Raw genomic sequence first — 16,105 nt, forward strand, 5'->3', positions numbered from 1 at the left:
TGAGTTTCAGTTCCTTAATCTCAGTATTTCTTAAAAGGTCATCTTACTTTGTTTTACACACACACACACACACACACACACACACACACCCTTACATAGTATATATGTATGTATACAAGTAAACTCTACCCCCAACATGGGGCTCAAACTCATGACCTGGAGATCAGGAGTCACATGCTCTACCGACAACTGAGCCAGCCAGGTGCCTCAGTTCCTTAACTTCAAAAATGGAGAAAATAATACCGATGTCACAGAGTTATTCTAAGGGTGAGATGGTAAATTAATAGCAGTGAGCACATTTGCCTGGGAGGTCAATACTACTTGAATATTAACTTCCAGTTTGGTGCACAAATGAGTGGGTAGGCCCAAGTTTTGCAAAAAGATGCTTCATAAATTCGCCCACTGAGTTTTTGTTCTGTCCTGTCTCTGTCGCCACGAGGCCTAGTCCCAGGGCTTCCTACCTCAACATACAAGCTGTCCAGTTAATTCTGGCATCTTTACAGTTTCTATTCTTCACAGAGATGCCCCACAGTAACTCAGTTTTGTATGTGGATGTAAACGGTCCGTGCAATGTCGAGTATGCAGAAAAAGAAAGATTGCGTATTTTCATTTCGAATTACCTCGAAAGCCAAATGCAAACTACCAGTGAGATGCCCTAAGGCAGAGGTTCTCAATCTCTAGAACGGCGGGCCTAGAATGGAAAGTCCAAGAGAGTACCAAATGTGTCCTGTGCACCTCTGTCCTGTACTCTCAGAGGCTAGCACAGAGCTTGGCACTAGCAGGCATTTGCTAAATACTTGTTGAATGAAGGGAATCTGTGGAGCTTTAGGGTCTGGGGACCCAAGAGATGGTTTATCAAATCTTGTATGCATATTTGTATATGCACACTATCTTTTAGGGAAAGGGCTCATAACTTTTACTGTAACTTACCGAAGGCTGAGAACCACTGCATTCAGTTGTGACACAAACAATTAACAGAGAGATTCATTAACCTGAGAGATCATCTCCTACTTCTGGAAACACTACTACAGAAAAGGTGGATTTTAGGAAGCAAATCATCAACAGTTTAAACATAGGACACTTGTGAAAATGCTAACGTTGCCATAACAGAGTTATGGTAGCTTTTATGATCACGACGACGATGATAGTTAACGTTTACTTACTGAATGCTTACTAAAATGTGCGAGACACTCTTCTGAGTGCTCTGATTAGGAATTAATCAATTATCTCACAATATCCCTGTGAGGTTGTGACACAAGTGGTTCTTACTTTACAAATGAAAAAACCTGGACACATCCTAGGGAGCTTGCCTAAGGTCACGCACCTAAGAAGTAGGCGTCTGGTCACAGGTTTGTCATGGTTGGGAAGGTGGAGGGAGGGCAGTGTTACTGGCATCCAGAGGCCACAGATGATGTTAAACATCCTACAGTACACGGGAACCACAGCAAAGAATTAATTACCTGGCTCCACAAGTTAACAATGCCGAGGCTGAGAAATCCTGTAACGCCTGTAACGCTGTAACGCCTCTGCATCCCATCTCATGTCATCCCTCCTCGCTCACCATGCCCAATCACACTCCTACATTAGGTTCCTCAAATCCAGGGTCCCCTTCGCCTTGCTCAAAGCCTTTGCATTAGCTGGCTCCTCATTCTTTGGGGCTCAGCTCAAATGCCACTTCCTCAGGGATGTCTTCCCTGATCATCCTATGGTTACTTTCCCTCCGGTTTCATCACTGTGTATTTCTGTTGTAGCAGTCATCTCTACCTAAAATCGTCTTATTTGTTTACTAGTTGACTACCAGTTTGTCACCTAGTAAATAAAGCAGAAGCATCTTGAGACGGGTAATCAGTCCTGTTCACAGCTGTAGGGAACAGTGCCTGTTGCAAGGCACTGATGCAAGACCGACATTAATATTTACTGAATGTTTAAATGAAAACCTGGCTTTGAGACTAAAATGGTAAACAAAATCCCCGCCTGTCTGTAGTTAACAGGCTATGGGGTAATCGAACGGTAAACAAGTAATTATAAATCACTAAGCCAACAATAGGCCATTTAAGAGGCTAAAGGGGCTACCAACCAACTCTTAACCCAGGGTTAAGGAGCGAATTGTGTTTATGTGCCCTTCTATATGAAGGAGGACTTGGAAAGGCACGGCAGGCAGCATCAACTCTCATCAGCCTGGTTTAAGGCTGGGCTGTAAAATTTCAAACCGGTGCTGGTCGTGGGGATAATGGGCGGGCTGTGATTCAGGCCTGAGGATGTGGTGTCTCGTGCTGGGCTGCTTTTCACGCAAGCAGAACTCTAGGGCCTTCTCTAGGCCGTAGAGCGGATCCCAGGACCCCGTGCTGTAGGTAGAGGGTGGGGCCACCTCCGTCCCCCTCACCTCCCCCAGAGTACTCACCGCCACTGTCTCCCCGCAGGTAGCTACCGTTGCTATAGCGCCGACAGCGTGCTGGGCTGCTGGCCGAGAGGAGCACGGGAAAAACATGGCAGGCTCCGTTGCCTCCTGGGAAATGTAGTTTTCCTCCGGCCCTCGCCCGCCCTCTCGCTGCGTAGCTGCCGGCCCTGGGAAATTCTCCTGCCCCAAACCCCGAGGCGCTCTCGGCCGTCGCCGCCTTGCATCCTGGGAAGGGTAGTTCTCGAGGCTCTGAAGGAGAATGGAGCTGGGCGGAAGCAGGACGCCGAGAGAACTACATGCAGGAGGCGGGGTCCAGAGCGAGGAATCTACGCGGCTAGCAGTGGCGAAGGCGGCTGTAGCGGCAGCATGAAGCGGACCCCGACCGCCGAGGAACGAGAGCGCGAAGCTAAGGTATGTGGGCTTCTCCGGAGTCTGGGATCTTTGGTGCACGTATAGGTAGGGGCCGGGAACCGGAAGGGCTTGGCTGCCTGGCGAACGGACGCACGGTCTTAAGCCAGGGGATGACAAGGCCTTGTCAGCAAGGGAACCAGAGACATTGGGGTATATTACATTCGTGCTGCTCAGGATGCAGGCCTAGCATCCTGTTGGATCAGCTCACCAATGAGAATCACGACACCCATTTCCTTTTCCTGCTTCTGCACTTCATTCCTTGGTCAGCTTTGTAGCTACCCTGTGCCTCAGTTTACCGGACTCTCAGATGACTGATCGTAACAGTTGTGCGTTCTCTTCGGTAATGATTTCTGAGGACGAGATTGGTTCAGATGAAATATCTGTGCGGTCAGATGTATTTTTTTGGAACAGTTGTCTCAGTGGTTGCTTGTTTTGTTCTGTGTCTTCAGCACAGTGGGTATGAATCTAACTACAATCCTATTTTCTACCTTTGGGGTTCAGCCTCAGGTAGTTGCCGTTCCATGGGATGGCAATAATAACATCTATAGCGACGTTTTGTTTTGTCATTTGTTACATGCATTTATTTATTGTCATTTATTACAAGCATTTATTACATGTCAGTTTCTGCGTTAAGTTCGTAAAATTTATATTTCATATTCTTACTGCAGCAGATTTCAAGATAGATATTATGCAGATGGAGTATCAACAGTCCTGTTTTACAGGCGAAGCCTTGAGGTTCAGAAGAATTGAGTGTTTTTCTCTCTCATTCCCCAAATCAAGTCCTGTTGATTTGTTTAAATACGTCGGTAAACCGGTCCATTTTTTCAATCTCTGCCACCTTGGATCAAGCTACCATTATGTCTTTAATGGATTGTTGCATCAGGCTCCTTATTGGTCTGCACTCACTCTACACACTAACACTCCTTTCTCCCCTCATCCCCTTTCTCCCACACAGCCAGTCTCTTCTGCACACTATGGAGTGTGATCTTTTCAAAATGCAAATCTGATCATCTCCCTTTCCTTCCTCCCTCCTCTGCCAACCACCTGTTTAAAAGTTTTCCATGACTTCCTGTTGTTCTCAAGAGAGAGACAGAACTTCACATGGCCTATGATGGTCTGGACATCCCACATGACATTCTGCCCACTCTTCGCCCATCAGCCACGTTGGCCTTTTTAAAAGGCCCTCTTTTCTGCTCTCTGGTTACATAGCCTTTACACATGCTATTATGTTGCCTGCTCTATATTAGGCAAATATTAGAAGTGAGAACCAATTATAAATATAACACACAGTTCTTGCTCTTGTAGAATTTCAAATCCTACAAGTGAGTTTGTCTTAGGGAATACTTCTATGGATTTAAAATATAAAATCTGCCCTATAATGACCTGAGTTATGACCAGGTTGCACTGGGGACCTGAAGTTTCCATGCTAGGGTCTGCCTGTGATATGGACAGAATACTGAAGATGGGTTCCACGGGGGGAAAGGGAGGGGAAGGGAAGATTCTTTTGCATTAGTCCGCAACAGTGTAAAGGAAGAGAGAAATGTCATCCAGTGGCATTGTGTATGATGTCTTTCTCACCTTTTAGCTTTACATTTGTGTTATCCATCTATTCTGTTAAGATTTATTGAGCACCTGTTATTTATTTGCTAGACACTGGGATTATGACTTTAGCTAAGATAGAATCCGTGCACAAAGAAGCTTTTACTCTACCGAAACCATAACCGTTGCCTGTGAGATAGTTATTCATGTCTTCCACATTTTACAGATGTGGAAACCAAGGCTTAAGGAAATCATGACTTGCCCAAGGCCACTTGGTTGCTATGTGGAACTAGGGCTCAGAACCAGGTCTATCGGACTCAAAGCTTTTTTCCATTTTCTGCTGGTGAAACATGTTGAATTGATAGAGCAAGTTGTCTTCCCGTTTTCTTTAAAGAAGTTCTTTGATATTTATTTAAAATTTGCTTATGACAGTATCATCGGTTAGAACAAAGTATAGGCAATTGAGGTTTTTTTTTTTTTTTTTAAATTTCTTTTTTTAACGTTTATTTATTTTTGAGACAGAGAGAGAGCATGAACAGGGGAGGGTCAGAGAGAGGGAGACACAGAATCTGAAACAGGCTCCAGGCTCTGAGCTGTCAGCACAGAGCCCGACGCGGGGCTCGAACTCACGGACCGCGAGATCATGACCTGAGCCGAAGTCGGCCGTTTAACCGACTGAGCCACCCAGGCGCCCCTAGGCAATTGAGTTTTAAATCTTAAATAGGAAATGTTCAGTTACTCATGACCTACTTTCTCATTTTCTAATCAACTTTATTGAGGCGTAATTTACGTACAATAATTTGCACCCGTTTATAATGTACAATTTGATGAGTTTGACAGGTGTATACACCTGCAAAACCACCATCATCGTTGACATAGAGAACATTTCAGTCCCTTCTAGAAATTTCCTCTTGCTGATTTGCAGTCAGTGTCTTCCCCCACCTTGGCTCCCAAGCAACCACTGATAATGTTTTCTTTTGCTCTAGATGAGTCCATATTTTCTAGAATTTCATACCAATGGAAACATACGGTATGAACTCTTGAGTCTGTCTATTTTCACTAAGCATAATGATTTTTGAGACTTATTCGTGTTGTCATGTATATCAATAGTTCATTCCTTTTTATTGCTGAGTGATAGTCTACTGTGTGGATTTACCACATATTGTTTATTCATTCACCTGTTGCCGAAGAACATTTGAATTGTTTCTGGTGTGGGACTGTTATGTAAAAAATGCTGCTGTGACTATTCCTGTATAAATCTTTGTCTTTCTTTCTGTTGGGTAAACACTCAGAATTCCAATTGTTGAGTTCTCTGTTTAGCCTTCTAAGAAACCGCCAAAGTGATTCTGCCATTTGTGTTAGTTTTCTAGTACGGCTGGAACAAGTTACCACAAACCTGGTGTCTTAAAACAAATTAATACTCTCTTAGTTCTAAAGGTAAGTCTGGATGCAAGGTTTTGACAGGTCATGGTCCCTCTGGAGGCTCTAGGGGAGAACCCTTCCTTGCCTCTTGTAGCTTCTGGTGATTCCTGGCATTTCTTGGTTTGGGCAACTTAACTTTATTTGGCTTCTGTGTTCCCCCGGCCACCTTCTCTGTGTTTCTGTGTGTCAAATCTCCCCCCAACCCCTCCTTTCTCTAGTAAAGACACCAGTCATTATATTTAGGGCCTAACCCTAAATCCAAGATGATCTCAATCTCAAGATCCTCCATTTAATTACATCTACAAAGACCCGTTTCCCAGAGCAGGTCACAGTGACAACTACCATGGGTTAAGATTGGACATGTCATTTTGGGGAATGTTATACACGCCCAGTACACCATTTTATATCTCCATCGGCTGTGTACGAGAATTCTGGTTGCTCTGTGACCTCCCCAATGCTTAGTGTCGTCAGTCTCTAAAATTTCAGCCATTCTAGTGGATGTGTAGTGGTATCTCATCGTGGCTTTAATTAGCATTCAGTGATGACTAATGAGGTTGAGTATCTTTTCTAAAAAGCTATTGGGGTACAATTTTTGTACTGGCAACACTCACCTATTTTAAGCGGACGATTCAGTGATTTGTAGTGTATTTACAGAGTTGCGCAACAGTCAACATAATTTTATTTTAGAACGTTTTCATCATCCCCTAAAGAAGGTGTGTATTCGTTTGTAGTTAATCTCCATTTCCACCCCCCCGCCCCGATCCCTAGGCAACCGCTAATCATTTATTCTCAAGATTTGCCTTTTCTGGAGATTTCCTGTGAATGGAATCAGGCAATAGGTGGCCTTTTGTGTTTGGTTTCTTTCACTCAACACGATGTTTTGAGAGGTTCATCCGTGTTGTAGCACGTATCCGTACTTTGTTCCTTTTTGTTACCGAATAGTATAATATTCAAGTATATGAATACACTGCATTTTGTTTAATCCATTCACCAGTTGATGGATATTTGGGGTTATTTATATGTTTTGGCTATTATGAAAAATGCTGCTGTGAACATATACTACTTTTTTTACATGGACATATATTTTCCTTTAAGCTCTTGGATAGCTGCCTAGGAGTGGAATTGCTGGTCCCATGGTAAATCTATGTTTAACATTTTAAGAAAGTGCTGTACTGTTTTGGTATGAATCTCGGAGTCCTCCCCAATTTTTATGTTGAGATCCTAATCCCCAAGGTAATGGTATTAGGAGGTAGGGCCTTCAGAGGTGATTAAGAATGGGATTAATGCCCTTATAAAAGAGGCCTGAGAGAGCCCCTCACCCCTTCTGCCGTGTTAGGACACAACCAGAAATTTGGAGTCTGCAACCCAGAAGGAGGTCCTCGCTAGAACCTGACCATGCTGGTACGTAGATCTTGGACTTCCAGCCTTTGGGACGGTCCATCTCTGCTGTTCATAAGCCATCCAGTCTGTGGTATTTTGTTACAGCAGCCTGAATGGGCTAAGACATTGTTTTCCAATACGGACACACCATTTTATGTTTCCATTAGCGATGCTTGAGGGTTCCAATTCTTCACATACTTGTCACCTCCTGTTACCGTCGTTTTGATTACAGCCATCTTAGTGTGCAGTGGCATCTCATTGTGGTTTTGATTTTCATTTCCCAAACGTCTAACGATGCAGAGCTTCTCATGTGTTTATTGACTATGTAGATACTTGTTTTTGTGAAGTGTCTGTTCTAATCTTCAGCTCATTTTTTTTTTTTTTTTGGCTGGATTGTCTTCTTAATATAAAGTGTTAGGAGCTCTTTATATTTTCTAGATATAAATTCTTTGTCAGCGATATGTATTGTGAACATTGTTTTCCAGGCTTTTAGTTTACTTAATGGTTTTTTGAGGAGCGAAAGTACTTAATTTTGATAAAGGTCCAATTTATTGGTATTGCTTTTTATGATTAATGCTTTTTGTGTCATATCGGTGAAATCGTTACCTATCCCAAGGTCACAAAGATTTCTTGTTTGCTTTTTAAATTAAACTTTATCATCCCCATAATGGGTAATTACTTTTGGTTTTTCTTTTTGAAATAGCTTAGATTGTATTTTCTTCTTGTGATTGCTTACGTACAGGCTTTTATACAGTTTCCAAGTTTGGAGGGTGAATAAAAAGGCTGGACAAACGTTATCTAGCTTTTCATGATAACATTTATTTAATCTATGTTCAAGGGTAAGAGAACAGCAAGGTATATTCATGCGTTTTTCTCGTAAGACATACAGTGGTATGGTCCAGATTAGTATTTGATAGTATGAGTTGGAACCACGGCCTTTAAAATTTCCTTGCTGTTGGGAGGGAGGGTTGGCATGTGCTTCAGTTTCTCCTGACAGAAAATGGAGTCAAGAATGGTTGCTTCTGTCCAAATGGCTAACAGACACGTGAAAAAATGCACAACATCACTCATCATCAGGGAAATAGAAATCCAAACCACAACGAGATACCACCTCACACGCGTCAGAATGGCTAAAATTAACAACTCAGGCAACAACAAATGTTGGCGAGGACGCGGAGAAAGATTTCGCGCTGCTAACCTTTGCAGTGCAAGCGGGTGCAGCCACTCTGGAAAATGCTATGGAGGTTCCTCAAAAAATTAAAAATAGAACGACCCTACGACCCAGCAATTACACTACTAGGTATTTATCCAGAGGATGCAGGTGTGCTATTTTGAAGGGACACAGGCTCCCCAATGTTTCTAGCAGCACTATCGACAATAGCCAAAGTATGGAAACAGCCCAAATGTCCACTGATGGATGAATGGATAAAGAAGATGTGGTATATATATACACAATGGAGTATTACTCAGCAATCAGAAAGAATGAAATCTTGCCATTTGCAACAACACGGATGGAGCTAGAGTGTATTATGCTAAGTGAAATTAGTCAGAGGAAGACAAATACCATATGACTTCACTCAAATGTGGAACTTAGGATGGAGAACAGATGAACATAAAGGAAGGGAAGCAAAAATAATATAAAAACAGGGAGGGGGACAAACAATAAGAGACCGAAATACGGAGAACAAACTAAGGGCTGCTGGAGGGGGTATGGGTGGGGGATGGGCCAAATGGGCAAGGGGCATTAAGGAGGACGCTTGTCGGGATGAGCACTGGGTGTTATATGTAAATGATGAATCACTAATTCTACCCCTGAAATCATTATTGCACTATATGCTAACTAACTTGGATGTAAATTTAAAAAAAAAAAAAAAAAAAGAGGAAAGAAAAGAATGGCTGCCTTTGCGGGTGCCGTGAGGGTCCAGTGTGATTAGGTTTGGTCACTGTGCCAGGGACACAGTAGGTATGGCCTCAAATGAGTTTGGTTGTCCAGAGAGCCCTCTGCTAATGCAGAGCTGCCCCCATGCTTTTGTTTTTTTTTTTTCAGATGACATAATTTATTATTTTACAACGATTTAAAATTTATGGAAGAGCTGCGAGAGTAGAACAAAGAGCTCTGCTAGGCCTGTCGTCCGGATTCACGGGTTGTTAACGTCTTGCCACATTTGCTTTTCACTTTCTCTCACCCTATATAGACACACAGGAACCACTATTACTATTTTTTTTAATGAGCCATTACAGAGGAAGTTGGAAAACCTCAATCGTCTTTACCTCTGAATACTTCAGCATCTATTGACTAAGAACAAGGACATTCTCTTACATAGAAACATAGTGAATTGTCAAGTTCAGGAAAGTTAACATTGATAAAATACCCCATTTAATCCAAAGTCCATATGTAAATTTTGCGAATTGTCCTAATAATTTCTTTTATAGCATTTTTTTTTCCTGGCCCAGGTTCCAATCCAGGAGCACACACTACTTTTCATTGTCATGCATCTGGTTTCTTTTAACCTCCTTTAATCTGGTCTCCTTAATTTGGTTCCTTACGCTTTTCTTTTTCTTTCATGACAGTTGACATTTGTGATGAGGAAGGCGTTGTTGACATTTGTGATGACTACAGGATATTTGTTTTGTACACTGTCTCAGGATTCTTATTTGATATTTCCTAATGAGATTCAGATTATGCATTTTTGGCACGTATGTTTTTGCAGAAAGGTAGGGGCCATTCGAGTTCACACATTTACAACTCACGTATTCATCCTGCCTGTAGATGTGTTTTACTTGGCCCAAACTGTGTTTGAAAGTTTCTGAGTTATTTTCTAATACAAAGTTGAGATAAAAATCTGGATGTCTGGCTCTCCTGAAAGCTAGACTATCTGGCAACACCTGGCCTGCACTGTAGTAACTACAGCTGAATATTGGCTCCCCCTTTAGATGGGAAATGGATTTTCCATTTTGCTACACTCCCGCTTTGCCCATTAGCAATAAAATTGTGGTGATAGTTATGGTCATGGTGAGAATTAAGTGTGATGTATGTTAAGCACCTGGAACATTCTAGCATGTTTTCAAAGTAGATGTTGTTGTTACCACCATCATGTCATTGGCATCATCATTTCCACCTGTCTGATCCCCATAGCTGTTTTAGCCTATATTCAGAATAGTCATGCGGTAAAAACTTAGGTCAGCTAATTGGACAGATTTTTCTCAACTGGGGTTCCACTAACTTCTGTCCTATGCATCTCAAATGGTATAAAGTGTGTACCACCTTTGGAGGAATTAAGAAAATAGTCATTCAAACCATTTTCTGTGTTCTGTGGTTCAGATGAGGAATCTAGTTAAGTACCAGATTTGGTACTTTGGGGGCACATGGGTAAATACGGCAGATTTGGACCCATGGAACTGGCCGCTTTTCCATGAAAGGTAATAATTAAACAGGTACCAACAGTGGAGTGCTGTGTTTTATCATGGGAGCAGGACATGGTAGCAAGGAGGATCTATTGTGCTATGGAGGTTTTGGAATCCCTTCCTCAGGAAGATCTATTTAACCTGGTCTTGGCGTCACGGAATTCCTTCCTAAGATCTGTCTAAGGATGTATCCTTATAAGACACCTGAGACTCCTTTTGAAGTTGTCCAGAAATATTAGAACTGTTTTTTTTTTTTTTTTATATTCCAGTTAACGCAATGTTGTATTCTTTTCAGGTGTACAGAACAGTGATTCAACAGTTTTATACATTACTCAGTGCTCGTCATGATAAGTGTACTCTTTTTGTTTTTTGGGGTTTTTTTCCCCCATAATAGCTAAATTAACTGCTTTACTATTATTTTTTAAAATTTTATTTAAATCCAAGTTAGTTACCACATAGCATAGCTCGAACTCACAAACCGTGAGATCATGACCTGAGCCGAAGTCAGATGCTTGACTGACTGAGCCACCCAGGCGTGCCCTTCTATCTCTGTTTATATCTCATTTTTCTTTCCCTTCCCCTATCTTCATCTATTTTGTTTAAAAAATTTTTTTTAATGTTTATTTATTTTTGAGAGAGAGAGGCAGAGCATGAGCGGGGGAGGGACAGAGAGAGAGAGGGAGACACAGAATCCGAAGCAGGCTCCAGGCTCTGAGCTGTCAGCACAGAGCCCGACACGGGGCTCGAACCCACGAACCGTGAGATCATGGCCTGAGCCGAAGTTGGATGCCCAACCGGCTGAACCACCAGGTGCCCCAATCTGTTTTGTTTTTTAAATTACACATGAGTGAAATCATAAGGTATTTGTCTTTCTCTGACTGATGTATTTCATTAGCATAATACTTTCTGGTTCCATCCACGTTGTTGCAAATGGCAAGATTGCATTCTTTTTGATTGCCAAGTAATATTCCATTGTTTATATATATGTATATCTATATGTCTATATATCTATATATCCATATCTACATCTATGTCTGTATACCACATCTTTGCCCATTCATCAGTTGGTGGACATTTGGGTTCTTTACATAATTTGGCTAATGTTGATAGTGCTGCTATAAATATTGGGGTACATGTGCTCCTTCGAATCAGCATTTTTGTGTCCTTTGGATAAATACTTAGTAGTGCAATTGCTGGGTCATAGGGTAGCTCTATTCTTAATTTTTTGAGGAACCTTCATACTGTTTTCCAGAGTGGCTGCACCAGTTTGCATTCCCACCAATGATGCTTAAGCGTTCCACCTTTCTCTGCATCCTTGCCAACATCTGTTCTTTCCTGAGCTGTTAATTTTAGCCATTCTGACAGGTGTCAGGTGGTATCTCATTGTGGTTTTCATTTGAAAGTGAATGATGTTGAGCATTTTTTCATGTGTCTGTTAGCCATCTGGATGTCTTCTTTGGAAAAGTGTCTATTCATGTCTTTTGCCCATTTCTTGACTGGATTATTTGTTTTTTGGGTGTTGAGTTTGAGAAGTTCTTTATAGATTTTGGATATTAACCCTTTATCTGATATGTTGTTTGCAAATGTCTTCTTCCATTCTCTAGGCTGCCTTTTAATTTTGTTGATTGTTTCCTTTGCTTTTTGTCTTGATGTGGTGCCAGTAGTTCATTTTTGCTTTTGTTTTCCTTGCCTCCGAAGACCTGTTTAATAACTTGTGGCCAAGGTCAAAGAGGTTGTTGCCTGTTTTCTCCTCTAGGATTTTGGTGCTGTCCTGTCTCACATTTAGGTCTTTTATCCATTTTGAGTTTATTTTTGTGTATGGTGTAAGAAAGTGGTCCAGGTTCATTCTTCTGCATGTCACTGTTTAATTTTCCCAGCACCGTTTGCTGAAGAGACTTTCTTTTTTCCATTGGAAAGTCTTTACTGCTTTGTTGAAGATTAGTTGGCCATACATTTGTGGGTCCATTTCTGGGTTCTCTGTTCTGTTCCATTAATCGATGTGTCTGTTTTTTGTGCCTGTACCATACTGTCTTGATGATTACAGCTTTGTAATACAGCTGGAAGTCTAGAATTGTGATGCCTCCAGCTTTGGGTTTCTTTTTCGACATTGCTTTGACTATTTGGGTCTTTTCTGGTTCCATAAAAATTTTAGAATTGTTTGTTCTAGCTCTGTGAAGAATGCTAATATTATTTTGATGGGGATTGCATTGAATGTGTAGATTGCTTTGGGTAGCATCAACATTTTAACAATATTTGTTCTTCCAATCCATGAGCATGTAATGTTTTTGCATTTCTTTGTGTCTTCAGTTTTTTCCACAAGCTTTCGGTGGTATTCAGTGTGTAGATCTTTCACCTCTTTGGTTAGGTTTATTCCTAGGTATTTTATGGTTTTTGGTACAATTGTAAATGGGATCGATTCCCTGATTTCTCTTTCTGCTGCTTCATTATTGGTGTATAGGAATGCAACCGATTTCTGTGCATTGATTTTATATCCTGCGACTTTGCTGAATTGATGTATCAGCTCTAGCAGTTTTTTGGTGAAATCTTTCGGGTTTTCCACCTAGAGCATCATGTCATCTGGAAAGAGTGAAAGTTTGAGCCCTTCCTTGCCGATTTGGATGCCTTTTATCTCTTCTTGTCGTCTGACTGTTGAGACTAGGACTTCCAGTACTATGTTGAACAACAGTGGTGAGAGAGGACATCCCTGTCTTGTTCCTGACCTTGGTGGGAAAGCTCTCAGTTTTTCCCCATTGAGGATGATATTAGCTGTGGGTCCTTATATATGGCCTTTATGAGGTTTAGGATGGTAAGTGTCTCTTAATCCCCTTCATCTGTTTCACCCATCCACCACCTACCTCGCCTCTGGTAACCGTCTCTTTGTTCTCTATAGTCATGAGTCTGTTTTTTGGTTTGTCCTTTTTTCCCTTTGTTTCTTTGTTTTGTTTCTTAAATTCCACATATAAGTAAAATCATGTTATTTGTGCTTCCCTGACTTATTTTCACTTAGCAGTATACGCTCTAGCTCCAACTGTGTCATTGCACAAGGCAAGAGTTCATTCTTTTATATGGCTGAGTAATATTTCACTCTCATTATATATATATCTCATCATCTTTATCCATTCATCTATTGATGGACACCTGGGCTGCTTCCATAATTTGGCTATTGTCAATAATGCTGCAATAAACGTGAAGGTGCATGTATTCCTTTGAATTAGTGTTTCTGTATTGTTTTGGTAAATACCAAGTAGTGCAGTAGCTGGATCGTAGGGTAGTTCTGTATTTGACTTTTCGAGGAACCTCCACACTGTTTTGCACAGTAGCTGCACCAATTTGCATTCCCATCAACAGTGAGAGAGGGTTCTTTTTTTTCCCACATCCTTGTCAACCTTGTTGTTTCTTGTGTTTTTGATTTTAGCCATTCTGAGAGGTATGAGGTGATATCTCATTGTAGTTTGGATTTACATTTCCCTGATGAGGAGTGATGTTGAACAGCTCTTCCTGTGTCTGTTGGCCATCTGGATGTCTTCTTTGGAGAAATGTCTGTACTTGTCTTCTGCCCATTTTTTAATTGGGTTATTCGTTTTTGGTTTTTTTTTTTTTTGGGTATTGAGTTTTATAAGTTCTTTATATATTTTGGATACTAACCCTTTATTGGATATGTCATTTGCAGATACCTTCTCCCATTTGGTAGGTTGCCTTTTGATTTTGTGTATTTTTTCCTTTGCTGTGCAGAAACTGTTAAGTTTGGTGAACTCCCAATAGTTAATTTTTCCCTTGCCTCAAGAGACGTATCTAGAAAAACATTGTTATGACTGATGGCAGAAAAATTACTGCCTATCCTCTCTTCTAGGATTTATATGGTTTCAGGTCTCACATTTAGGTCCTTAATCTATTTTGAGTTAATCTTTTTTTATGGTATAAGAAAGTTGTCCAATTTCACTTCTCTGCATGTAGCTATCCAGTTTTCTCAATGCCATTTGTTGAAGAGACTTTCCCATTACATATTCTTTCCTCCTTTGTCAAAGATTAGTTGACCCATATACTCATGGGTTTGTTTCTGTGCTTTCTGTTCTGTCCCATTGGTCTGTCTATATGTTTATTCTTGTGCCAGTGCCATACTATTTTGATTACTACAGCTTTGTAGTATAACTTGAAATCTGGAATTGTGATGCCTCTGTCTTTGTTTTTTCTTTTTCAAAATTGTTTTCACTATTTGGGATTTTTTGTGGCTTCATACAAATTTTAGGATTCCTTGTTCTAGTTCTGTAAAAAATGCCATTGGTATTTTGATAGGGTATTAGAACTGTTTTTCAGTCATGGAGTGAAAAGGTGTAGATGTTGAATTCCAAGTTAGTTTCAAAGGTTCCTATGGATAAGATCATCTTTTTAAAAAATACTGAAAATATAACTAGTTAAGATTTATTACTGAGAGGGCTGTACACTTATTAGGAACATGATAATTTTGTTTAAGTAATGTACACTTTTATCAGTGAAGGAACATATCCAGAATAAACTTGCTGTTTCAAATAAAAATCATTAACAAAGTCTTCTGTTTTGGTGGCTATTTTCTTGATATCATTTAATAAGATAAAACTTATGTTATACTGTCTAGTGAGTTATAAATATGATAGTGCAATAAAAGGAAGTTTGTGGTTTGTGTATGTATTCATTGGGTCTTTTTACTTCAGTTTTATTTTATTTTTTTTGCAGTTTGGCATTTTAGTAAGGTTCTGGAAAGGTTCTTTTGGTCCCTACCTTCACTATGGACCATCCTGGATTATATTGCCAGTTTATCTGTCGCAGATTTAGGAAACTGAATGTAGAACATTTTTGGTGGTGGCCAATGACCAGCCGACTTAAAAAATTAAAACTTCTCCTGCCGTATTCCAGTGTGTGATTCCCCCCCCCGCCCAAACGTCTCTCTTTATCTTTTGCTTGATCTCTCTTTGAGTGTATGGATCAACCTTTAATCACTATTTAGTAGTTTGGATTGCCTTCTCTAGATAGAAGGGTTAGTTTATTCATGGTTTCCAAAACACTTTTAAGTATTTTTCCTTGAAAAGTTAACTAGCTAACCCACTGAGTCACATTGAATTCTTGTTACTTTGTATTACCATGTTTGTGTTGGTTTTGAAAACTAAATACGCCGTTTGAAAAGTCTTAGACGCTTTAGACAGCTTCTCTGAAGACTGCATTGGTGTCTTTCTTATTCATCCTTCCTTCTCTGTATTGTACCCAGCAGAGTATCTTGCACATATGAGACATTTGTAAGTGTCTGTTGAAGATTGAATGGTTGAGAGCCTCCAGTATCTGATACAGGTTACATGTGACCCTTAATAATGATCATATTGGCTCCCTGGCTGCCGATTGGATTCTATTGTGGTTAAGTCTGGCAATACAGGTATTGGCATTTAGACTGTTTGCTTCGAGAAAGTAGAGACCGTGGGTAGTTTTGTTCTTCACCATTGTATCCCTGGCACTTCACACTGTTCCAGGCACGTAGTAAATATCGCATACATATTTATCAAAAGAATGAGTGAATTCCCCCAA

The 16,105-nt window shown here is 40.7% G+C and overlaps 2 protein-coding genes across 11 annotated transcripts in view; one reads left to right on the plus strand and one right to left on the minus strand.

Moving 5' to 3' along the window:
- Positions 1-2,486, minus strand: part of RPGRIP1L (RPGRIP1 like) — a 95,325-nt gene extending 92,839 nt beyond the window's left edge. For 2 of the 7 annotated variants that reach the window (XM_060650759.3, XM_078438722.2), the window contains exon 1: positions 462-2,378. The gene's annotated coding sequence lies outside the window, so the exon portion shown is untranslated. Of the gene's footprint in view, positions 1-461; positions 2,380-2,401 lie in introns of those variants that run through there. The other 5 variants (XM_078438723.2, XM_078438721.2, XM_078438719.2 and 2 more) reach the window with 4 other exon arrangements.
- Positions 2,408-16,105, plus strand: part of FTO (FTO alpha-ketoglutarate dependent dioxygenase) — a 389,551-nt gene continuing 375,853 nt past the window's right edge. For 3 of the 4 annotated variants that reach the window (XR_009615364.3, XM_060650769.3, XM_060650770.3), the window contains exon 1: positions 2,480-2,809. Coding sequence is in view for 3 of the 4 variants with exons in the window: in XM_060650769.3 (XP_060506752.3) it covers positions 2,765-2,809 (45 nt within the window). In the remaining variant the exon portion in view is untranslated. Of the gene's footprint in view, positions 2,810-16,105 lie in introns of all 4 variants that reach the window. The other variant, XM_060650765.3, reaches the window with a different exon arrangement.

The sequence above is a fragment of the Panthera onca genome, chromosome E2, assembly GCF_046562875.1.
Source record: "Panthera onca isolate mPanOnc1 chromosome E2, mPanOnc1 haplotype 2, whole genome shotgun sequence".
Taxonomy (NCBI): domain Eukaryota; kingdom Metazoa; phylum Chordata; class Mammalia; order Carnivora; family Felidae; genus Panthera; species Panthera onca.